The 26100-nt window shown below is 41.0% G+C and overlaps 1 protein-coding gene across 8 annotated transcripts in view; it reads left to right on the top strand.

Annotated features, from left to right (window-relative positions):
• Window positions 1-26100, top strand: part of MYO6 (myosin VI) — a 278543-nt gene that overhangs the window by 56930 nt on the left and 195513 nt on the right. For all 8 annotated transcript variants that reach the window (XM_077289865.1, XM_077289864.1, XM_077289863.1 and 5 more), the window contains exons 2-3: window positions 20279-20421; window positions 22888-22957. In XM_077289865.1, coding sequence (XP_077145980.1) covers window positions 20305-20421; window positions 22888-22957 — 187 coding nt within the window. In that variant the 5' untranslated portion in view covers window positions 20279-20304. The remainder of the gene's footprint in view (window positions 1-20278; window positions 20422-22887; window positions 22958-26100) is intronic.

Below are 26100 nucleotides of genomic sequence, written 5' to 3'. Positions count from 1 at the left end.
GTGGTGGGACCCTGGGAGCTGTACGAAGGAGGGGCAGGGGAGTGGTGCTTTATTATGTGCCTTTTATTAGTTATATAGCCCAAACTATAATATGACAACACTGATAACCAACTGAACGATTGTTTATATGAGCAATCGTTCACAATCATTGTTCAGCCATTAAATGGCTAATGGTAATTGGTTCATTTGTTGGTTTGTTTTGGCATATATCCCTTAATGAGTGCATAGCAACACTACAGCAAGGGGGCACGTGATTATTTACTTGTCTTAACAGGTTTTTGGTAGGAATGATTTTGAGATCTGTAGTTCCTAACTATTGATGAGCGAACGTGCTCGAAAAGGCGTTATCCATGCTCGTGTGCTAAACGAGTGTCATCGGCGTGCTTGGAAAATATGTTCTAGTCCCCTTGATGTAGTGTTATGCACTCATTTTGAGTAATTAATCTGCCATCATCAGTTTTTGCAGTGGTTTTGATGAGAAAGGCTCAGATACTGCAGGATGTGAAATCTATTTATTTTGGGGATTTTTTTCCAAGTTTGTATAAGTACAGTTTAAATTGGTGATATGTGTTAAAGTAAACAATGCCCGACCAACTCCATGCCCTACCAATGTGTGAAAGTGAACAATTCCCTACCAATGTATTATTTAAATTGGGATGCTTGTGGTTTTTCATTGCATTTTTGTGTGCATTTTTGTCTCTGTTTTTGATGCTTCCTGTTTTTCGGCTTTAATACTTTATTACTTAGGTGCATATTCCATTATTTCGTGATTCCATTTTTATTTCCATTTGAAAATTTCTGTTGAGCATAATCTAGTAGAGTAACTTTAATGTTTCATTGTGGGGCCACCCTCTTTAAGGCTACGTTCACATTAGCGTTGTGCGACGCAGCGTCGGGCGCCGCTGCGTCGCCGCATGCGTCATACACCCCTATATTTAACATGGGGGCGCATGGACATGCGTTGCATTTGCGTTTTGTGATGCATGCGTCGCTGCGGCGCACGCGTCAGGGCGCACAGGACGCAGCAAATTGCATTTTTTGTGCGTCCAAAATCAAGCAAAAAAAAGGACGCATGCGTCACAAAACGCTGCGTTGTGCGTTGCGTCGCCGACGCTGCGGCGCACAACGCAAATGTGAACGTAGCCTAAGTGGTGCCAGAACATTCCTTCCTACCATAAATGAGGCTCTACATGTAAAATCTTTCTTTTTTTTGCTTGTGGTTCGGTATGTGTGGTGATGTGATCCGCGTCTTTTTTTTTTTTTTTCAACCTGTAACTGTTCCACTTTCCAATTGCCTTAATTAGGTGATTCAGCAGTGAGGTTGGAGCTCCGTTATAGTAAGAGGATCGTTCATAGATCATGTATCTAAAGCCGGGTTACATCTACCTTTTGTTAACCATTACACTCAGTGTATTGCAGAATTATTGACTCCACTCTAGTTCACCCAATTTTGCATATGGTAAAAATAATATATAAAAACCTAAAAAATAATGTAAGCCAGTTACGGTTTTTGCTACTTTACGCTCCACGCTAGAGAGTTAAACATTTGGTGTTAGAACTCATTGAGACTTACAAGGGAAACAGACCGAGTTTTGTCAATGATTTTCATTAGTGTCGTTCGTGTTTCCTCAGAGTTTTGTTCAATTTTACATCATTTTTTCTCATGTGAAAAAAAAATCTTTCTCCTATCAGTCCGTGAAAAAATGACTATGTTCTGATGTTCGTTTTTTTTCTTCTTCACGGACTCATAGATCTGATTGAGTTTTATCCTACTCTTGGATCAATGTTGGACTTGTCTTGTGATTTTGCACAGACCGCTCGGCCCACAAAGCATCACGGACATGCAAACATGGTCTCGCGATCAGCTTTTGGTGCGTTTTTGATGCTGTTTATTTTTTACTGCTTAAAAAACGCGGCATCTTCCAGTTCCAGTAAAGTGGAAGGGATTTATAGAAATCTCATGTTTCGTTGCTTCTTTTGTGCACAGCGTAAACTGACCTGCGGTGCGGATTTAAAATCTGCATCATTTCGATTTCTCATGTGAGTAAACTTGAGTTTTCTGTGCAGATTTTTTTATATCAATAAAGTTTTGTCAAAGCAAAAAAACAGGAAGTATTGAAAACCGAGCATCAAACTGAGACGAAAACTACATTTAAAAAAGCACATTAAAACACCAAGTAACCTAATGTAAGTAATAGGTGCAGAAATTCTGCAATACCTAAAGCTCATCGTGGGAACAATGCAGCTCAGACTTTGGGCCTGTAACTTAGAAACTTGTGAATTAAAATATTAAAGGATTCACATTTTCATAGACTCTAAAGTGAGGTGTTGTATCTGCTTTTCTCTCATTAGAAAGCCATGATTGGAGTTGGGATTCTTTTCAGCACCAGAATTTTATTTGTCGACAACTATTAAGTTATTTTTTACCTATACTGGAGAAAATAAGTACGGTATTTGTTACACTGCCAATTTTGCAAGTTTTCCCACCTACAAAGAATGCAGAAGTCTGTAATGTTTATCACAGGTACACGTCCACTGTGAGAGACAGAATCTAAAAATAAAATCAGAAAATCATTGTACAATTTTTAAATAATTAAATGGCACTTTATTGCATGAAATAAGTATTTGATCACCTAGCAACCAGCAAAAAGTTTGAATTTTTTTTTTTTAAAGAAGTCCTCATACTCGCAACTCATTACCTATATTAATTGCACCTGTTTGAACTTCGTACCTGAATAAAAGACAGCCTGTCCACACAATCAATCATACTACAACCTCTCCACCATGGCTAAGACCAAAGAGCTGTCTAAGGACACCGGGGACAAAAATGTACATCTGTACATGGCTGGAATGGGCTTCAGGACAATAGATAAGCAGCTTGGTGAGAAGGCAACAAATGTTGGCACAATTATTAGAAAATGGAACAAACACAAGATAACTGTCAATCTTCCTCAGTCTGTGGCTATATGCAAGATCTCGCTTCGTGGGGTAAGGATGATTCTGAGAAAGGTCAGGAATCAGCCCAGAACTACACTGGAGGGACCTGGTCAATGACCTGAAGAGATCTGGGACCACAGTCTTGAACATTACCGTTAGTAACACACTACGCCATCGTGGATTAAAATCCTGCAGGGCGCACAAGGTCCCCCTGCTCTTGCCAGCACATGTCAAGGTCTGTTTGAAGTTCGCAAATAACCAAGCTGATCCATAGGAGGCATGTGAGAAGGTCATGTGGTCAAATGAAACCAAAATCCAACTTTTTGGTATCAATTCCACTTGTGTTTGGAGGAAGAAGAAGGATGAGTACAACCCCAAGAACACCGTCCCAACTGTGAAGCATAATGGGGGAAACCTCATACTTTGGCGGTGCTTTTCTGCACAGGGCACAGGACGACTGCACCATATTGAAGGGAAGATGGATGGGTTCATGTATCGCAAGATTTTGCCAATCAACCTTCTTCCCTCAGTAAGGGCATTGAAGATGGGTAATGACTGGGTTTTCCAACATAACATTGATCCGATTCACACAGCCAGTGCAACTAAGAAGTGGCTCCATAAGAAGCATTTCAAGGTCCTGGAGTGGCCTAGCTGCCAGACCTGAACCCAATAGAATGTTTGAAGGGAGCTGTAACTCAATGTTGCCCAGCGACAGCCCCGAAACCTGAAAGATCTGGAGAAGATCTATATGGAGGAGTGGGCCAAAATCCCGGTTGCAGTGTGTGTAAACTTGGTCACGAACTACAGGAATTGTCTGACCTCTGTAATTGCAAACAAAGGTTTCTGTACCTATTACTAAGTTCTGTTTTTCTATTGTATCAAATACTTTATTTCATGCAATAAAATTCAAATTAATTATGTAGAGATCATGCAATGTGATTTTATGAATTTTATTTTAAGATTCTGTCTCTCACAGTTGAAGTGTACCTACTATAAAAATTACAGACATCTCCATTGTTTGTAGGTGGGAACTTGCAAAATCGGCAGTGTATCAAATACTTATTTTCCCCTCTGCAGTTTTAATGTGTCTAAAATGACAAAAAAAAACCTGCACAGAAGATGTAGATTCAAAATGATACAAGATTTTAAGCTGCGTAGCTTTTTCATTTTGCTTGTAAAATGATTTGAGATGGTGGATTTAGCCTTTAAAGAGTTTGTCCAGGAGATGTGACAGCTCTATAGGCCTCCAGTGACACACTGACAGGAGACAATGGTTCCTGCAGTGTTATCACTGAGGGGTCAATGGCCTCTCACTTTACGGCACTGCTGCATGAGAATTTTCCCACGCAGCGGTGGGTGCCGCAAGTGGCAGTATGAACTCTGCACTCACAGTGGCGGAGTGATACAGTGCAGGAGGATACCTGCCGTCACCGTATCACCGGAGCCCCTGGAGAGCGGTCGCATCTGGGAGATTGTCGTGGGACACTCGTTATTAAATGGATTACATCAAATCAGGGAGTATACTTTTGTTTTTTTTTTTTTTTTTTTTTTTACAGGTGATCGAGGGCTTTGGGGATTATGTGATTGGTGAGTATGTACTGTATGTTATATGTACTGTATGTCTATATGTGTGTTTGTGTTTTTTTTTTTTTTATTACACTAGAACACAGTAGCCGGATGATGGGACTACTACTGTCCCATCATCCGGCTAGCTGTCACTGTAGCAGGCATGTAGAAAAGCCGCAGAGACACCATCACGTGGTTCTCAACGCAAGCAATGAATAGCCAGGTCTTTCACTGGGAAGGAACAGCCACGGGAAGGGCAGCATCCAATAAAGGAAAACCACCTATGCCAAAACATGGTATCCATCCACAGACAGCTGTTTCGGGGTATTTGCCCCTCATCAGTGTGGAGTAGGAAACTGGCTATTAGGAGCAGTGCCTGGTGAAAAGACTATAAACATAAGGATGAATGACCTCGGGGAGATCAAAACATCCAACACCGCGGAGACACCATCACTTGTTTCTCAACGCAGTGATCCAGAACTTTCCCTTATGGGAAATATGCAAATGCATGTAGAAAAGCCGCGGAGACACCATCACGTGTTTCTCAACGCAAGCAATGAATAGCCAGGTCTTTCACCGGGAAGGAACAACCACGGGAAGGGCAGCATCCAATAAAGGAAAACCACCTATGCCAAAACATGGTATCCATCCACAGACAGCTGTTTCGGGGTATTTGCCCCTCATCAGTGTGGAGTAGGAAACTGGCTATTAGGAGCAGTGCCTAGTGAAAAGGCTATAAACATAAGGATGAATGACCTCTGTAGCAGGCATAGCTGGATGGGACTAGTAGTCCCATCGGACGATGCCTGCTTGCATACAGACCCACACACACGCACGCGCACACACACACACAGACACACACAGATACACACAAACAACCGCACACAGACACGTACATCTTCTCCGCCCACACACATAGTCTCTGCCCACACTCCGCCCACAGATTCTTCCCCCTCCCGACCTGCAGCGTTTCTCGCAGGCACATCCGCAGCAAATCCACAGATCTTTTTTAAACCTGCGGTTTTGCTGCGGATTGGCCTGACACAATGGAAGTCAATGGACAAAATGGTTAGTCAATGGGTGCAGAAACGCTGGTGATCCGCAAAAGGAATTGACATGCTGCGGAAAATAAAACGCTGCAGATCCACGTTTTTTTTTTTTCCCGCAGCATGTGCACAACAATTCTCAATTTCACATTGACTAACATTGCTTGTGCGCTACACTGCAGATTTGATGCAATTCCGCGCATCCAAAAACGCTGCTGATCCGCATCAAAATCTGCAATGTGTGCACATAGCCTTAGGCTGCAAGTCTGCAGTTACTCGATGTGACTGCAGACTTGTGAATTCTGTCATTACACTTTGTGAAGATTCTTATGCGACGGGCACGTGACCGCATGTACCGTATTTGATTTGTATACATTTGGTGACATGCAGACTTGATGGGTGCAGTGTCACTCAATGCAAGTGTATTGAATCAGGCCGGACTTGTCTAGTCTGCATGTGACCAGAAGTATGCAAATCGCATTTTTGCGGTCACATGACCACCCGCTCCCAGCACTGGGGGATCCTGATATCGCGGAGTGTATGTGACTGCAGACTCGTAGCTTAAGGCTGGACAACCCCTTTAAATATCATGTGGCAAATTAGGTTTGATTCCCAGTTGGGTCATATCATCTTCTAGGGGGCTCTATTTCATGTTCCATACTTTTTTTTACCTATAGAAAAAGCACAATATGTCCTTTTTTATTGCTGGATTACCATGTTTCTATACCTTGAACATAAAAATGGAACTAGAGACTCCAGTGTGAATCTGCCATACTGAGAAAGGAAGATGTACAGATGTGTGTTTTCGTGGGAATGCAGTGTATTAGCAAATTAGAACAATTTTTTTTCTAGACAGTTATTAAAGTTGGATTTTAAAGTAAATTTTTCTCTGCCCTAAAAGGCTCCCTGTAATCCAGAACTTTCTTATGTTTGTTAATGCCAAAATTGTCATTATTTCCAAGCTGGTTAATAAAGCGAGACATAATATTCTGGGATTTAGTAGGAAAGGATTATGCATGGAGTTTCGGTTAAATGATTTGAACAAGTGGCATATGTTACAGATTAGGGCTTAGACCGGGTCTTTTTCTGCTGATGGCGGGGGCTTCGGTAAATCTCAGAGATTTTTAACCTCTGACTTGGTCACATGTTACTTTGAAGATGAAACCTAGGTGTAGTTTGTGCATCTTATTGACAAAAAATTACTTTTAGGCCATGTTCCCACATGACGTAAATGCTTCATCTTTTCCACTGCTTTTTTTGCGTGCATAAAATCTGTTGCTTTTAAGTGTTCAACTAAAGTGGATGTGATCTCATGAAAACTAATGCCCACTGTGCGTCTAAATACAGTGCGGATTGTGTGGGTTTTTTGGTGGATTTTTTTTCCTATAGGCTTCTATGGAGGGAGCCTGGAAAAAACACACTTAAAAAACGCATATAAAAACTAGAGTTGTATTTTTAAGTGCAGAATCAAAGATTTTCTGTACTAAAAAACACCTAAAATCCTGCTTCAAATCTGCACCAGAAGTGTATAAAATAAAGGAGAAAATTCATAAAAATAACCACAGAGAAAAAAAGAACAGTGCAATAATAACCATTCAGTTCCAGAGATTGGACCTTTTTTTACATGGTGTTAATTTTTATTTTATCTTTACAAGTGGGAATTGCTCACACACAGGCTAATTAGCTAATAATGCAGCACAGTCTAAAGACACACCCTGAAGAATCCTTGAGCAACACCCCTTTGATAAAGACTATAAAAATTAGCACTAACCATATAGGCGCATGTCACTGAAACTGTATAGCGAATCTTAAATTAAAAAATTGATTACTCAGGAAAGCAGTGGGAATAAATTAACTGGTGAGTTTTGATCTGATGACAGGTCTTCTTTAAGCCTGATTAGAGACTAGATGGAGGGCGGTAATGTCACGATGGGGGCAGGCTTTGCAGCCTTGATAATCTCTCCCCCTCATGTGCTCACCCACCTGTCCACTCTCTCTTTCCCCATGTGCTGACTTCTCCAGTCTGCGCTCTCTTCTTCAACCTGTCTACCCCATGTGCTATATGCATTGTTTTTGTCCAAGCGATGTTGTTGCTCTTCAAGAGTCTCATTTGCCCTTTGTTGTCTTCGACGTTGTGCCTTTGCTGCTTTCCTTTCATTGTCATTGGCATATTTTTTATGAAGAGGCATGTTGGCATTGATATTTGCTTTTTAAAGGGGTTTTCCCATGAACGAAAGTTCATTTTAAAAATTCTGTGTCTGACCATGTACTGAACATACCACAGCTCCTGGGCAGGGGAGGAAGGAAAAGACAATACTGACATTACAGCAGGAGATCGCAGAGGATACATTTTGTGAGGTAAAATATTGTTTAAAAACAGTCAGTGAAATATTTACCTGACCAAAGAAATCCTCTGTGATCCCCTGCTGTAATGTCAGTACTGTCTTTTGCTTCCTCCCTTGCCCAGGAGCTGTGGTATGCTCCGTACACAGTCACAGACAATTTTTAAAATGAACTTTCGTTCGTGTGAAAACCCCTTTAATGTGACCGATTTCCTCTGCCTATAGACACATCACGCATCTGCCACCGGGATCAGCTGAATGATTCACTGCGCCTGCACAGAATTCGCACAGGCGCAGTAAATCAGACCACCGCCATCTTTGTGCAGACAGATAGCGGCAGTCACATTAAAACTGCTCATGCGCTCCTGTACAGAGATGGCGGTGGTCAGTTAAACATTCAAATGGCTGATCCTGGCGGCGTGTTCGCGACGGTGTTATTCTGGATGTACCACGAAAGAGTCTGTGTATGGCGTATACAGTGTGTGTGGTGCGTACGGCGTATACAGTGTGTGTGATCCCTACGGCATATACAGTGTGTGTTTGTGTGTGTGTGTGGTGCGACGGTGTTCCGCTGATAGTACCGCGCAAGAGGCTGGTACCACCAGCAGTTTCCATATCACTTGGGTGTCCAAATATGGAGGTCAGTGATCTTCCGCCGCTTGGAATTCTGGGATCCGGACACATCCGGATGGAACAGGATGTGAAGAAATTACAAGGTAAGTATATATTAAGATATGTACTAGACTATAGACCCCCATACACAGTAAACTATTATTGGCTGAACCTGCTGATATTGACAGGTTTGGCTGAAAAACTAATGTGCATGGAGGCACCAGACAGTTGATGGTCTGAGGAGGTGCCGATTGGCCATGTCCAATTTAGACCTGCGATCTCATTGTTCTCCTGGAGATAAGCCACCGACCAACATGTCATCGGTGTCTTTCTCATAGAAGACTCGGGAGAACTCGGCGGAACGAGCGCTCCTGTGTATGAGAGAGTTGGTGGAGATGGCTGTCGATTGAAGCATTGTACGGCCGATATAATGTGTTTGGGACCTAAAGAGCAATGGTTATTACTCCTGATTTGTTTGTTTCCTATATCTTTTTGAATAAATGGCCAGTGCTCAGTTCTTTGTGGATTCTAACAGGTTAGATTTCAATGCAGATTTTGTGTGAACGGATTTAGGTGTTTAATATTGCATATGACTTGGATAATCTCATTTGTTTCTACTTCATTGAGAATACAAGTTATTTTCTATGCGTATTATTCCACTACTTGGATTTTTTCACAAGGTATAAGTTTTGTTTCAGTGTTTATATAAGAAAATGAAAAATTTGAAATAGTCTTCAGATATTTTGTATCTACATACCCAGTGTAGACCTCTTTGTTCCCACAGTTCCACGTGTAGTCTGATCCCCCTCCATATAGCCATCTATTTGTCTCTAACTTCCAGAAACATTCCTTGAAATCAATATTTGGGAAATATTTACATTGATTACATTTACTCATGTGGTTCTCTGGTTTTCATATTGTTGTGGAGTCCAGCTGTTTGGACCCTACCCCTAAGATCCATGTACATCAGTGTTTCCCAAACTCCGGTCCTCAGGAGCCCATCACGTCATGTTTTCAGGATTTCCTTATTATTGCACAGGTGATGGAAGTATAATGAAGTCATCAGAAACTGCCGCATGTTCCCTAACCTGTGTAACGCTAAGGAAATCCTGAAAACATGATGTGTTGGGGCCGTGAGGACTAGGTTTGGGAAACGCTGATGTACATGAAGACTGTATACATAGTTACATAGTTACATAGTTATTAAGGTTGAAGGAAGACTGTAAGTCCAATCTAGTTCAACCCATAGCCTAACCTAACATGCCCTAACATGTTGATCCAGGGGAAGGCAAAAAAACCCCATGTGGCAAAGAGTAACTCCACCATGGGGAAAAAAATTCCTTCCCGACTGCACATACGGCAATCAGACTAGTTCCCTGGATCAACGCCTTATCAAGGAATCTAGTGTATATACCCTGTAACATTATACTTTTCCAGAAAGGTATCCAGTCCCCTCTTAAATTTAATTAATGAATCACTCATTACCACATCATACGGCAGAGAGTTCCATAGTCTCACTGCTCTTACAGTAAAGAATATGCGTCTGTTATTATGCTTAAACCTTCTTTCCTCCAGACGTAGAGGATGCCGCCTTGTCCCTGTCTCAGGTCTATGATTAAAAAGATCATCAGAAAGGTCTTTGTACTGTCCCCTCATATATTTATACATTAAAATAAGATCACCCCTTAGTCTTCGTTTTTCCAAACTAAATAGCCCCAAGTGTAATAACCTATCTTGGTATTGCAGACCCCCCAGTCCTCTAATAACCTTGGTCGCTCTTCTCTGCACCCGCTCCAGTTCAGCTATGTCTTTCTTATACACCGGAGACCAGAACTGTGCACAGTATTCTAAGTGTGGTCGAACTAGTGACTTGTATAGAGGTAAAATTATGTTCTCCTCATGAGCATCTATGCCTCTTTTAATACATCCCATTATTTTATTTGCCTTTGTAGCAGCTGCCTGACACTGGCCACTGAATATGAGTTTGTCATCCACCCATACACCCAGGTCTTTTTCATTGACGGTTTTGCCCAGAGTTTTAGAATTAAGCACATAGTTATACATCTTATTACTTCTACCCAAGTGCATGACCTTACATTTATCCCCATTAAAGCTCATTTGCCATTTATCAGCCCAAGCTTCTAGTTTACATAAATCATCCTGTAATATAAAATTGTCCTCCCCTGTATTGATTACCCTGCAGAGTTTAGTGTCATCTGCAAATATTGAAATTCTACTCTGAATGCCCCCTACAAGGTCATTAATAAATATGTTGAAAAGAAGAGGGCCCAATACTGACCCCTGTGGTACCCCACTGCTAACCGTGACCCAGTCCGAGTGTGCTCCATTAATAACCACCCTTTGTTTCCTATCCCTGAGCCAGCTCTCAACCCACTTACACATATTTTCCCCTATCCCCATTACTTTCATTTTATGTAACAACCTTTTGTGTGGCACCGTATCAAAAGCTTTGGAAAAGTCCATATATACTACGTCCACTGGGTTCCCTTGGTCCAGTCCGGAACTTACCTCTTCATAGAAGCTGATCAAATTAGTCTGACATGAACGGTCCCTAGTAAACCCGTGCTGATACTGGGTCATGAGGTTATTCCTCTTCAGATACTCCAGCATAGCATCCCTTAGAATGCCCTCCAGGATTTTACCCACAGTAGAGGTTAAGCTTACTGGCCTATAATTACCGAGTTCAGTTTTTGCCCCTTTTTTGAATATTGGCACCACATTTGCTATACGCCAGTCCTGTGGTACAGACCCTGTTATTATGGAGTCTTTAAAGATTAAAAATAATGGTCTATCAATGACTGTACTTAGTTCCTGCAGTACTCGGGGGTGTATCCCATCCGGGCCCGGAGATTTATCAATTTTAGTTATTTTTAGACGCCGCTGTACTTCCTGCTGGGTTAAGCAGGTGACATTTAATGGGGAATTTTTATCACTAGTCATTTTGTCTGCCATGGGATTTTCTTTTGTAAATACTGATGAAAAAAAGTCATTTAGCATATTGGCTTTTTCCTCATCCTCATCCACCATTTCACCCAGACTATTTTTAAGGGGGCCAACACTGTCATTTTTTAGTTTCTTACTATTTATATAGTTAAAGAATATTTTGGGATTATTTTTACTCTCTCTGGCAATGAGTCTCTCTGTCTCAATCTTTGCTGCCTTGATTTGCTTTTTACAGAATTTATTTAATTTTCTGTATTTATTTAATGCCTCCTCACTACCTACTTCCTTTAATTCTCTAAATGCTTTCTTTTTGTCCCTTATTGCGCCCCTTACAGCTCTATTTAGCCATATTGGTTTCCTCCTATTTCTAGTATGTTTATTCCCATACGGTATATACTGTGCACAGGTCCTATCCAGGATGCTAATAAATGTCTCCCATTTTCTTTGTGTATTTTTGTGTCTCAGGATATCGTCCCAGTTAATTGCACCAAGATCCTCTCTCATCCGTTGGAAATTTGCCCTCCTGAAGTTTAGTGTCCTTGTCACCCCCCTACTACCCATCTTATTAAAGGTTACATGAAAACTTATTATTTTGTGATCACTATTCCCCAAGTGACCCCCAACCCTTATGTTTGATATGCGGTCTGGCCTGTTGGTTAATATTAGGTCTAGCAGTGCCCCCCTTCTTGTTGGGTCCTGAACCAGTTGTGAAAGGTAATTGTCTCTCATAGTTGTCAAAAACCGATTACCTTTGCTGGAACTGCAGGTTTCTGTTCCCCAATCTATTTCAGGGTAGTTGGAGTCCCCCATAATAATGACTTCTCCTTGAGTCGCAGCTTCATCTATTTGCTTTACGAGGATATTCTCCATTGCTTCCATTAGTTTTGGAGATTTATAACAAACCCCTATCAGTAATTTATTATTTTTTCCCCCTCCCCTTATCTCCACCCACAGGGACTCTACATTTTCATTAGATTCACCTATATTATCACGCAGGATGGGTTTTAAGGAAGATTTTACATATAGACACACCCCTCCCCCTCGCTTATCTGTACGGTCATTTCTGAACAGGCTATAGCCCTGCAAGATAACAGCCCAGTCATGGCTCTCATCCAGCCACGTCTCAGATATCCCCACCATGTCATAATTATGCTCCAACAACATTAGTTCTAATTCATCCATTTTGTTGGCGAGGCTTCTGGCATTAGTATACATGCACTTGATGTTACTCTCTGTACCTCTATTCTTTCTTAAATTACTAACTGTTGTAACCCCACCCCCCATGCCACCGCCACCCCCAACTTCCTTATTTGTGCCCAGGTCTCTATCTGCACTATCTTCCCCTCCTATAAAATGAATACCCTCCCCCCAATCCCTAGTTTAAACACTCCTCCAACCTTCTAACCATTTTCTCCCCCAGCACAGCTGCCCCTTCCCCATTGAGGTGCATGGAGAGTTTCAGAGACTCTGTAGCTCTCTGTTATACAGTTGTGGGCTGCATGCCTTGGTATGGTTTCTGCATAGCACCATATTGTGGAGTTGTTATCGCAGAAAAGTAAAGTCATTACCTTCTGATGGACCATGGCACATGCAGTACACGCAGTATCCTTGTACTCGTTATCCCTCTGTGTGTAATCAGGTTATATGGAGCCATAATACCGCCATGTGTGTCAGGGTGAGAAGGGTACTCCCTCTTTTAATTGAATCTTATGTGTTTCTTATTCATGTCTGCAGTAATGTTTATTAGATCCTCCAAGTTGTTTTAACGATGTATGTAACTTTATGACCTAATTGATGTAATCTTTAATTCTTACATGCTGTTTCTTTAAGCGGTGGTAATCTGTGAGTGTAGGTGAATGTTCTAGGGACATGTTGGAAAACCGGTCTCTGACCAATATGCATTTGGCGGGGTCCTAGTACTTCAGGTGTGGCTATACTGTTATTGGGCATATTCTATGTCACTTGTACTTATTGAATCTACAAGGTTTCTTGATCTAGACCTGGGATGTCAAATTCAAATACACAGAGGGCTAAAAATTAAAAGCTTTGGACAAAGTCTCCAACCAACCTTGATATTTATTTAAAAGATGTCTACAATTGAGGGAGGTTTTTTCTTATCATAAAATATAATGGTGAACTTTTTCATATGGAAGTAAACTTAAAGGGAGTTGTCGCAAAAACAAAGTACATTTTAAAGAATAAATCTTAGAATAAAATATTGAAATAATATAATATATTGTGTAACAGCAGTGAAAAGCATATGGCCTAATTTAAATATGTAATAACAAATATAAAATACCTTGAATAATACAGTTAATAGAAAATTATGCCAACAAAAATGCCCCCAAAACACAGTAAGACACTCCCACAGTGAATTCCTCCACAGTACCCTCCACACGCATGACATGATGACCCTTCTGTACCCCCCTCCTTCCATAAACGCACCTCTGACAAAGTATGGTGACCCCAGCATAGTATGATTCCTCATTTGTAATCCCCACACAGTCCGCCATACAGTATATTAGCCACATAAAGTGCTCCTTACCGTATAATGATTCCCAATTAGTCCTCCATACAGTATAACGGGGCCCTGCATTGCCTTCCATACAGTATAATGGACACAAAAAGTGCACAATACAGTAGAATGGCCCCACACAGGTTTCCATACAGTATAATGGCCCCACATAGTGCTCCATATAGTAAAATGACACCATATAGTTCTCCATACAGTATAATGGCCCTACATAGTCCTTCATGCAGTATAATGCCAAACAAAGTCCTCCATACAGTTAGATGGCCCCACAGAGTGCGTTATACAGTGTAATGGCCCCACATAGTCCTCCATACAGTATAATGGGCCCCACTTTAAAAAAAAAAATCACTTCTAACCTTCTGCACATCTTGGCACAGCAGGCGCACTGCACTCAGACATCAGGAGCAGAGGGATAATGATAGGCGAGGGATCATCCGCTGACACTCCTCCCTCCATCATTGCTTTCAACTGTTTCAGCATCCAGGATGCCACCTAATTTGAGAGCAGCATATAATAGAGACAGAGACCCTTATTCCAACGATGTGTCAACTTACTGGGCTATAGTTTAGGTAAAATTACTTTTATCAGCAGGAGATTACCACTAGAGGACAAGTAAACCTGCTGCCAAGTAACCTTCCATATTCATGAGCTCTGCTAACCCTTCACCCACCATCACTCATTAGCAGCTTTCTGCCCTTGCACAGTGTATATAGTAAGCTGCCAATCAGTTCCTTTAAACTCTACAGAGAAAGGAGGAGGGGGAAGAGGAGGTGAGGAACATTCGGCATAGTGAGAGACAGGCAGACATAAGCAGGTTGGGCTGCAACTGTTTTTATTTACCCCAGCACTGGATTCACTGCCACCCAGCTTAGTACATTTGTATAATGTGTCACATACAATAACTTTATCTGCTACAGAGGAAGAAGAGCTGTGTGTAATCTTCTTGTTCACACTGCTAATTCTGAACGTTACCTGAAACTACAGGTACGCTTTAAAGAGCAATAGTGTGGTGTCTCAGATTCTTGATAGTACATCATCCAGGTCATGTCCCTGCCGGTGCTCCCACTGACTTCCTTATAAATCCTTATGGTAAATATACATCTCAGATTTTTACTCACAACTGTTATAAATATTAACTGTTACTGACATAAAACCACTATGACCATTGTTTTCACCATTTACATGGCTCGTAACATGTGGCAGCACACTGGATAGCTGTCATTCTAGGGTTATTCTGTGCTTAGCAACTATATTATCTCTTGCAGAACAGATGAACTATTGAAGAATTGTACCAAGGCTTTTGTATTTGAGTTTTGTTTACATTTTGCAAAATTTGGCAATTAATATCAAAAATATGTCTGCTCCAATTATGCTAAAAAGGTCTGTTGGTAGCTCTCTTGGCTTGTTCAGTGAGTACGTTCATGCAACACTCTCCAATTTGTACAGTAACGTTCCTTCATTAGTGCACTGCACTGTGCAATAGCTTTGGCAAGTGTGGAGAAAAATGCTGCAAAGTAAGAATGCTTTCAAAAATTAAGATGTTAACAGGTTTTTGTTTTTTTTAAATTAATAAAATGCTGAGTGATTGAGCAAAAGAGATCTCTAAATCAAATCAATGTTTGGTGTGACTAACCTTTTCTGTCAAAACCGCATCATTTGGACTAGGTACATGTTCACACCATTTTTGAAGGAACTCGGCAGGGAGCTTGTTCCAAACATCTTGGAGAAGTAGCCACTTATATTGTGTGGCTGTAGAATTGCTCAACTCCTTCTGTCTCTTCATGAAATCCCAGACAGATGATGTTCAGATGATTTCTTCTTTCATGTCACAGGTCGACTGAGCACAAAAATAAGACACAAGGTAGTTATACTGCATCAGAAGGGTTTGCCCCAAGCAAATCTTTAAAGCAGCCTGGAGTTTCAAGATTCTATTCTAACTCTTCTGAAGAGGCATTAAGAAATGAGGAACATTGGGGTTGTAGACACAGTGGTTGGCCAAAGAAACTTAGAGCATTATTCTTCCCTTTTGAATTTGGAAGATATCCAGCAGTGCCATCAGCTCACAACTGACAGGAACCAGTGGGACCCAACTGCACCCATCTGTTCGTAGAAGTCTGTCCAGAAGTGATCTTTGTAGAAGAATTGCAGCCAAAGAGCCGTACCTTCAACATGGAAAGAAGGCAAAGCGACTCAACTATGCTTGAGTACATAGAAATTGGGGTGCAGAAAAATGTCAGTGCTCCGAGCTGATGAGTGAAAATTTGAAATATTTGGTAGTAACAGAAGACTATTTGTGTGCTGAAGGGATGGAGAGCAGTACAACAATGAGTGTCTGCAAGTTTGGGGCTGCATTACAGCCCACGGAGTTGGGGGTTAGTCAGGAATAATAGTGTCTTCAATGCTGGGAAACCTAGGCAGATACTTTATCCATCATGCAGTACCATCAGGGAGGTATCTGATTGGCTCCAGATTTATTCTTCCGCAGGACAACTGCCTCAGACATACAGCCAATCAAGATGAAAAACATTTTTTTTGTGTGGTATTGAATTTTTTTTTTTAAATTTTACAAACATTCATAATGTCCATTTTTTGCAATTTTCTCCTCACGAATTTGCAAATTGCACCTAGCTTTGGCCGCAGTTCTTGTTAAATGTGATATTCCCTTTTTCTTTTGTCAGACTTCGAAGAAAACGTGATAAATTATGATCATAGTTATTACATTTGGTATGTTCATTGGATTTTCCCATACATGCAGTTTATGTAAAATTCTCTACAACTGCTTTTCCTATATCAAAACCCCTATTACCAGGCAATGTAATGTAGACCTTCATCATGTATAATACTTGTAAGTGTTGCTTATCCAGGACTCCTCAGCTTTGAGTGTATGACTCAGGGTTGCTTTATTGCACGCTTACTTACAGTACGGTGCGTAATAAATGGCGACTAATAACTGTGTGGAAACTCCCAATCATAAACTGTTGTCCCTTAGAATAGTATGTGAGGGTTATGTTTCTGGTTCTCACCCAAGTCTGTTGCTTGGCTTTGACACTTTACTCCAGTATTCTGACAAAGGCGTCCATACATACTGCTTTTATGGTGAAGAAAACAGGGGCTTGGTTTACAGTAGATGTAACTGGCAGCAATGAGCATTCATAATGTCTAAATCGTGTCATTGCTTTTAATAAAGGGACCTTATTGGTGCTTGAGCATGGTTATAAAACAAAGAAAGGTAATAAGGTGTGGTGCCATACTCCCTGCATGTGATCATTGAGTGCTGGAGGTGCCCAGCTAGTCACCTTGTAATTAATGTGTGTTGTCAGTGGAGAAGATATCGTTCATATAATTAATTTTTTTTTTTATTCTGTGGAACATCCTCCTAATGTATTTTATGATTATATAAAAGCTTAACTGTATACATTATATGAATCCTACAAAAACCTCACGGAGTAAATAGTCCAAACCTCAAGTGAGTAAAATATATCTAATCATTTTATTTTCTACATATCAGCATATAATACTATACAACCTACACAAGACGGAGGTACATCCAGAGCTCGTATGTGAAGGACAAACACCATTGAAACAATACTGAAAGTGAGATGACGGTACTAAAGAAATATACAAGAAACACACAAAGTTAAAATCTAGAACCAAAGGAGAAAATCAACCAATTCACAAAAAGGACGCAAAGCTGAGTTGTTCATTCAGACCTTTTGGGGCCATGGTACCTAATGTACCGTATTTTCTGGTGTATAAGACGACCCCCAACTTTTCCATATAAAATATGGAATTTGGGATATGCCCGCTGTATAAGACGGGGGTCATCTTATACGCCCAGTCATCTTATACGGCGTGTGGTTCCCAGGGTCTGAAGGAGAGGAGACTCTCCTTCAGGCCCTGGGATCCATATTCATGTTAAAAATAAAGAATAAAAATAAAAAATATGTATATACTCACCCCTCCGACGAACCCTGGCTGTCACTGCTGCAAGCGTCTGCCTCCGTTCCTAAGAAGTGCAGAGCATGAAGGAGCCTCGATGACGTCGCAGTCCTGTGATTGGTCCGTGACCGCTCATGTGACCGGTCACCTGACCGTGACGTCATCGAAGGTCCTTCACGCTCTGCAATTCTTAGGAACGGAGGCAGACGCTTGCAGCGGTGACAGCCAGGCTTCTCGGAGGGGTGAGTATATCCATATTTTTTATTTTTATTCTTTATTTTTTACATGAATATGGATCCCAGGGCCTGAAGGAGAGTTTCCTCTCCTTCAGACCCTGGGAACATCCAGGATCGCTCCCTGCACATGCCGTACCTGGCGTATAAGACGACCCCCGACTTTTGGGACAATTTTTAGGGGTTAAAAAGTCATCTTATACGCCGGAAAATACGGGTTACTATCCAGCGGCATTCCACTTGGGCTGGCATGCGTTTCATATCACTTTCAATATTGTTTGATGCTCTGAGTGCCTATCAGCATGGAGGACCTATGACTTACTATCTGAAGAAACCCTTGAGTCCTGGTTATCAAAGAACAGCATGCCTATTGGTCTTATGGGACCTGAATAGTGCAGCATATATTCTTATTTATTTTTTATTTATTTTGTACTTATTATTTTTTATGTTTTTTCTTTCACCATTTTCTTTATTTATATTTTATTCATTTTTTTGTGAATATATAATTGTATGCTGAATAATCATTTATATTATTGGAACTATGGAATATTATATGGTTATATACACTTTATAATATGTATCTTTGCACTTTATTTCTTGCATTATTTGCACACTTGTCACTTTAGCTATACACTGATAGGGTGTTAGTATTTTCACATATTGATGAGTGCTGTACTCCATATAATAGGGTTTTTTCTTAGTCACTGGATATCTGCTGCCTTTCCCTATATGGTGATTATAGTGCATACGTATGTATGCGCAATGGGGTTCTGGGTGTATTCTTCTTTAGATACCTCCCTGTTACCACGTACCTGCTTCCCATATACAAAATGGCGTTTACAGCGCGCGCATGCGCGCCAGAGTGGGTTCTGTTGCCCATCCCTCCCGGTATCCGGAAGTGACATAGCGGGAAGTGACGTCAACCCGCTCTGTGCACGGAGATGGCCGGGGGTGATGCGCAATACATGCCCGATTTGGCGGTGTGTCTGACTACGGCGCTGTTGATTATTACATACAGCTGCGGGGTTGTGTTAAATAGTACTACTTAGTTACAGCCCCCCGAGGAAGCCCACGCGAAACGCGCGTCGGGGCTGCAATTAGGACACGCATTGGCAGTGACTGATGGGTAAGACCTGTATTCTCTTGATAGAGTGCATTTCTTGGTTGTGTATGCACTTATGCCCGTATAATAATTGCACTGAGAGCACTTAATGATTTTTTGGCCCTGCATTCGGTCTTGCACTGTGCACTTTTAGAACATACCTTATATGTGCTAGGTCATTTTGTATTCATATGTGTGCAGGCTAATCCCATCCTGCTACTTCAATGGTGTTTGTCCTTCACATACGAGCTCTGGATGTACCTTGTCTTGTGTAGGTTGTATAGTATTGTATGTTGATGTGTAGAAAATAAAATGATTTGATATATTTTACTCACTTGAGGTTTGGACTATTTACTCCGTGAGGTTTTTGTAGGATTCATGTTTCTGGAGTGTCCTTTATGCTTGTCTATGTTGACCCTTTATGGGCATTTGGCCTGCTACTTGGATTAATATGTATCAGTGGAACCTGTTTTTATGTATACCTTATATGTATTGAAGCCCTGAAAAGGTTTTCCCAACCCTCTCCCAAAAGTGATGGCATGTTGCTTATGATCGGTGGTGTTCTGAACTCTGGAATATCTACAAATCTTCTGCATAAATTAGATGCAGCACTGCCTCATTCAAGGGCAATTTCCCTTACAGCTAGTTGGCCAAGGAGAGCATGAGGTCTGATCCCAATTGATCATAAAGTGATGGCATATCCAAGCCATCTTCTAGCAAAAGCCGTCAAGTTCTAAGATGAGAGTAAAATGTAATGGAAGGAACACTTGATTCGGCAGATGTTCACTGTTGGCCAGCATAGTCCTTTGTCTTCTGGCTATCTTGATGTCTGATATACTGCTCAACCTATTGTGTTTAGTCACAACACATTTCAGTATCTTACCCTATAAATAATACCAAATGAATGACCAAATGGATACTTCCATATAAGTCCACCTCTTAATACATTATCATTGATATAAATAATGGTTATGATGGGTGTCTTGTTTTTCTTTTTAATTCAGTGAACTGAGAACAGTGGAAGAGCACCATGGAGGACGGGAAGCCAGTCTGGGCGCCTCACCCAACTGATGGCTTTCAGTTGGGTAACATTGTGGATATTGGACCAGATTCTCTAACAATTGAGCCACTAAATCAAAAGGGAAAGGTAAGCTTTATTGTGTTTTACTACACCACTTTAGAAATTACATTGCTCTAAATATTTTTTCCATAGGGTCCTCATATTTTTGTTTTGCGTGCACCCGATATATGTGTGTAAAGTCCCCTGAAATAAAGTCTTTATTAAAGTTGAAGGAGTTCTGAGATGGGCTATTTAGAAGCAATTTGTAACTGAAATGTAGAGTTTTGGGAAATTTTAATTCCTTGGCTTTATCTCGAGGATAAGACAGCACCAGTCTTCTGTAAATTCGCCATTCATATGAGTTGAAAATGAATAATTTCAAGCATAATGATCTTTAACCAGGTGAAATTTGATCATTTTTGCCCACAGATGACTCACAGTCATTGTTTGAAAAAAAAAAAAAGAAGTTTGTCATGACTTTTTTCTTCTTTTCATCTGATAGTTAGATAATAGATCTTCCATCGATAATCATTCTTCAAGGTTCTCTTACATGGCAAGATAATCATGAATGAACATTGAATGATCATTTCACGATTGGCTTGCCATGTAAACAGGCCTCCGATAACTCAATGAATGCGCAAAACGAGCTTGTCCATCAGGTGAAACGATTTTTTATGCAGCATAAATGATCATCCTCGTTCTCGGCGGTGCATTGTCCTGTGTGAACATTACTCACACGGTCGCGAACAGTGTGAGCCTATACGTGCTGAGTGATCTAGTACAGGTTGCTCCGTGTCTGCATTTACTTTGGTTCGCCTGTATAACCAGACATTCAAATAACTGCCAATTGGTAAAAGTTCACTGATTGGTGAACATCTTGTGCCACTGGTTGGTCTGTGTAAATGGATCCTTACTTGTAGGGACATTCCCATACATATGTTTCATTGTTCTGCTGGTGTCCTTGAACATATATGGTCAGGTTGATCCAGTATAATGGCTCCCCATACTCATTAGGTCTCCTGATTTTCCACTGACAAATATTGGGTTGAGAAAAAATCAACCAGTGTAACTGTAAACACTTGACCCTATTGTTCTCCTGTGATATGGTTTCTGCTGGCAGCTTTTGCCCCTCTTCTCATTAAAAGCATATGAAGTCTCAGCCAACAGCTTTCTTATGTCTATGAATATGGCCAATATGGACTACAATTGTGTATGGTTTTGTCAGTGAAATGATTAACCGGATGATTGGTTGCTCAACACTTAGGAGTAGGTTGAGGCTAACTAATGTGTATTGCCATCTTTTATGTAAGTAGAACATCCTAAGCTCACCAGATAAATAATGCTTTCCTGCAAGTCCTAAGTAGAAGTACAGTATATTAGAAAAAAAAATAGATTTTTTTCTAATCACTAATATATTTATGTAGTGTACACAATTTAGCCTATTATAAAGTAGTTGTTTAAAGTTGAGTAACATAACAATACAACAGTGCTCTGTCCCTTGGCTGGCTAGACAGTTTAATCTAATAATTAACAAAATGTTTAATTGTCAGCAACTTGCATATGAATGCAATGTTCACCTTCATAAATAATTCCTGTGCTTCCAAAATCCGTCTATGCCTATAGCTCCTATGCTTGCTTGTGTGTCTCCATGGTTACAGACTACAAACAAACGCTGTGTAGTCTGATGCTGCAGTCATACTCACTTTGATCTGTACTGTAGTTCTTATGAACATATTTTTAATTAATACTATTATAAATGTTACCGTATTTTATGGACTATAAGACGCAGCGGACCATAAGACTCACCCCAAATTTTCAGACGGAAAATAGGAAAAAATTAATGCATCAAATGGGGGTTCGTCTTAGTCTGAAGTCAACTTATTGGGGGGGAAATCAGCGCTGGTAGAGCGGGGTCACAGGAGGTGTTCAATGGTCCGATGATGATCTGACTCCCATCCCAGACTAGTGCGGCAGGTTCTGCGGTGTTCGGTGGTGTGGGGGGGGGGGCTCTGCCGACATCTTGTGACAGCCCGGAGCCCCTGCACATCCATTGCTGCAATGCAGTGGCATCCAGGAACATGGCCGCCGGAGGTGGCGCATGCGCAGATTGAGTTCTTTTTGCCGAGATCTCAATCTGCACATGCACTGCCTCCAGCGGCCATTTTCCTGGAGGCCACCACATTGCTGCAATGGAAGTGCAGGGGCTCCACATTTTCACAAAATGACGGCGGAGCCCTTGCACCACTGAGCGCCCCTTCTTCCCAACTCATGCTGCCGCCACACTCCTGGTAAGTACATTCCGACTATAAGACACCCCCCGATTTTCCCCCCAATGTTTTTGGGGAAAAAAGTGCATCTTATAGTCTGAATAATACAGTACATCATTTTAGGTACAATGTAACAATAAAATAATGTATTGGAGAACATCTCCTTTATCTTTCTGTACTTGTTTGTTTGTATTCTTCTTTCATTTATTGTACACCAATTTCTTTTGTAAGTCTTTGCATGAGATCTAGTTATGCTGACAGTGTGCATTTTATTATGTTTCTATAGAATTTTTTGGCAGCTATAAACCAGGTTTTTCCTGCAGAAGAGGACACTACGAAACATGTGGAAGACAACTGTACGTATCTACTGTGTTTGGCTCCTTTTCTATGTGTACATTCACACCTTTTCTTGGGATGTAGGTGTATATTACATGCTGTTGTGCCTGTGCTTTTCAGCTGGTTTAACCAGTTTGTGACATCATTGTATTTGAATAAATCAGTATCTCTATGTCCTTAAAAATGGGTTTTGCAAGCCTGGGAACCCATGATTTACAGCACATGAATGCTGCAGTATTCGGCAGTCACTTTCAGCAGTACTAATCCATTGCACTGAGGAATCCCTTTATCATTACATGGATAAGTTACCCATTAACAAGGAATTGGTCTTTATAACTGGAAACTCTAGAATTGTTACTCACATTCATGCGGAAGACAATTACTGTGCAAAGTCCAGTTCCATTTATCTTTTGTATGTGACATTCCCACTATGAGGTTATTGCTTATTGTTATCCATTGTAATTGGCCTTTAACTTGTTATACATCTGTTTATAGATGTCGCTTTAAAAAAAAAAAAAATTCTCTTCCTGTATTGTCCCTATAGATAGGACAGGAAGGTGTACATATTATATTGCAGCTGAATGATTTGGAGTTAAGTACAGAGCAATGTCCTAGAATAATATTCTCCAGTGAGTACAGCTCCTTCTCCAGGGCCTACAGGAGATGCATAAAAGGGTTAGTTAAAAGAAATGAAAAATAAAAATTGGGCTAACCTGCTGATTTGCTGTGGGTCTGACCTCTGACATCCCAAGATCGGGGATTTGGAACCCCCCAGAACAGAAATCTGCAGGCCCACTTTTTTATTTTCAAGGGTATTGCTGTAAATAACCAAGCGCTTCCCTCAGAAGTCCCACATACAATGAATGAAGCAGAGGTCGAGGATGCACACCTCTGGTCCATTCAGGACGGAACTGCAGAGCCCCTTTTTGGGGATTCTAAAGCCCCGATTCCAGCAGTTCGGTTCCACAGTGAACGGCAGTCGGAACCCCCTGTGGTTAACTTTTCTTTTAATTAAATAATTTTTAAGAGCCTTATAGGTGTTTACTCTGCCGTAAATGGGCTGTTTCCTATTTTTTAAATGGAGTGGTAAAATGAAAAAAAAAAGTCAAATCTTCTTTTATGACCAATCCTCTGTTGCCCAATCCCAGGTCCTACAGTAATGATATCCCAAAGTCGTGGTGTGTGAACACTGCAACCAACCACTGACCACAGCTGAACCACTTATTGGCAGCACCCTCACATGCTCCTGTGGTGGGATATGATTAGTGATGAGCGAATATACTCGTTGCTTGGGTTTTCCCGAGCACGCTCTGGTGATCTCTGAGTATTTAGACCTGCTCGGAGATTTAGTTTTCATCACCACAGCATGATGTACAATAACAAATTGTATTGTGGTACCGTGTTAGCCAGAAAAATCGATGTGAATACTTTTCTGCCCAATGATGACAGAAGTATTCTAGGAGTGATACCTTTATTGGCTAACCAGAAAATAATATGTTTGCAAGCTTTCAGAGCACAGTGGCTCCTTCTTCAGGCAAGATTATTCTTTAAATGTTGTGCTTGTCTCTTATTAATCTATTTGTAATCTTGCCTGAAGAAGGAGCCACTGTGCTCTGAAAGCTTGCAAACATATTATTTTCTGGTTAGCCAATAAAGGTATCACTCCTAGAATACTTCTGTCATCATTGGGCAGAAAAGTATTTACATCGATCACCACAGCAGAATGATTTACAGCTACTAGCCAGGCTGAGTACATGTGGGGGTTGCCTGGTTGCTAGGGAATCCCCACATGTACTCAGCCTGGCTAGTAGCTGTAAATCATTCAGCTACCGCAATGAAAACTAAATCTCCGAGCAGTCATAAATACTCTGAGACCACCCGAGCGTGCTCGGGGAAAACCAGAGCAACGAGTACACTCATAACTAGATATGATTATTTTAAGTTCATTTTAATTGTCTTTTTTTTTTTTTTGAATAGCTTAAAAATTGATTGGTAGCCTATAGTGATGAGCGAACGTGCTCGGTTGCTAACAGAGTGTCTCCGGCGTGCTCGCATAATACTGTGTTCGAGACCCCGCAGCTGCATTTTTTGTGGCTGTTAGACGGCCTCAACACAAGCAGGGATTACCTAACCAACAGGCATTCCCTACATGTGTTGCAGCTGTCTAACAGCCGCAGGGACTCGAACATATTATTCGAGCACGCCGAAGACACCCGGTTAGCACACGAGCATGCTTGAATAAGACCTTATCCAAGCATGTTCGCTCATAATTAGTAGCCTACATTAGAGTTGAGCCCCTTGGCCAAATCCCAATGTGCCAGACACCTGGAGAAACCTAAAAGGGGTGTTTCTGGTGTACAGTGATAATGACCTGTCCTTCAAATAGATCAAGAAGGAGAAAGAAGGCGCACCGTGTGTGGATCAACAAGGTAAGAGATCTGAGAATGATTAAATTACTGCTCACCTATGGAAGATATGCAACTGAGACACATCACTGGGTAAACTGGAGGAGAACTCTGTTAGGTGCTGCTCTTCAAGATACCGTCGGGGTCCAGATCCAAATAGTAGAAAAAATTGGATTTTCAGGTGGTGCATATAGCGCTGCCGAGTCATCAGTGTCCAAACATGAGGCAAAAATTATTTAAAAACAAATATTTAAAATGTATTGCTACGCGTTACGGAGTTGTCCTTCGAATAGATGAATATGGCCGTGTTATGCTCTGTACTTCTTACAGTGCCCATACATATGTATGGCGTCTTAAAGTACCTCTTCATGTCTTCGACTCATGATGGACAATGGACATTTTTCCCGTTGAATTCCATAAAAATTGGACAGAAACCAAATCTGAGCCAATACAGGGGTGTTCTCCACTAGTAACAATGCTTCTAAGGAGCAATATCTCTGCACCTATGTACACCAACATGTGAATAGTTAAATCCACAAATGTGAACATCACCTAAGTGAAATGTTCTACCTTTCTGTTTACTATATACCTTTTTTTAGTCTACTGCGCTATTCCATACCGTATTAAAGGTATACCAACATGTACCAGCCTTATGGATGCCAAATGGACACTCCTTTGGCCTCTGCCAAATAAGTAGAGCCTTACGGATTAGCTTGGAAGGCTCCAGTCATAGACTCTAGGCCTAAGGCTATCGCATT

This window comes from Ranitomeya variabilis, chromosome 2 (assembly GCF_051348905.1).
Source record: "Ranitomeya variabilis isolate aRanVar5 chromosome 2, aRanVar5.hap1, whole genome shotgun sequence".
NCBI lineage: Eukaryota > Metazoa > Chordata > Amphibia > Anura > Dendrobatidae > Ranitomeya > Ranitomeya variabilis.
Note: the sequence above shows the minus strand (reverse complement) of the source record. Positions and strands in the feature narration are given on the sequence as shown.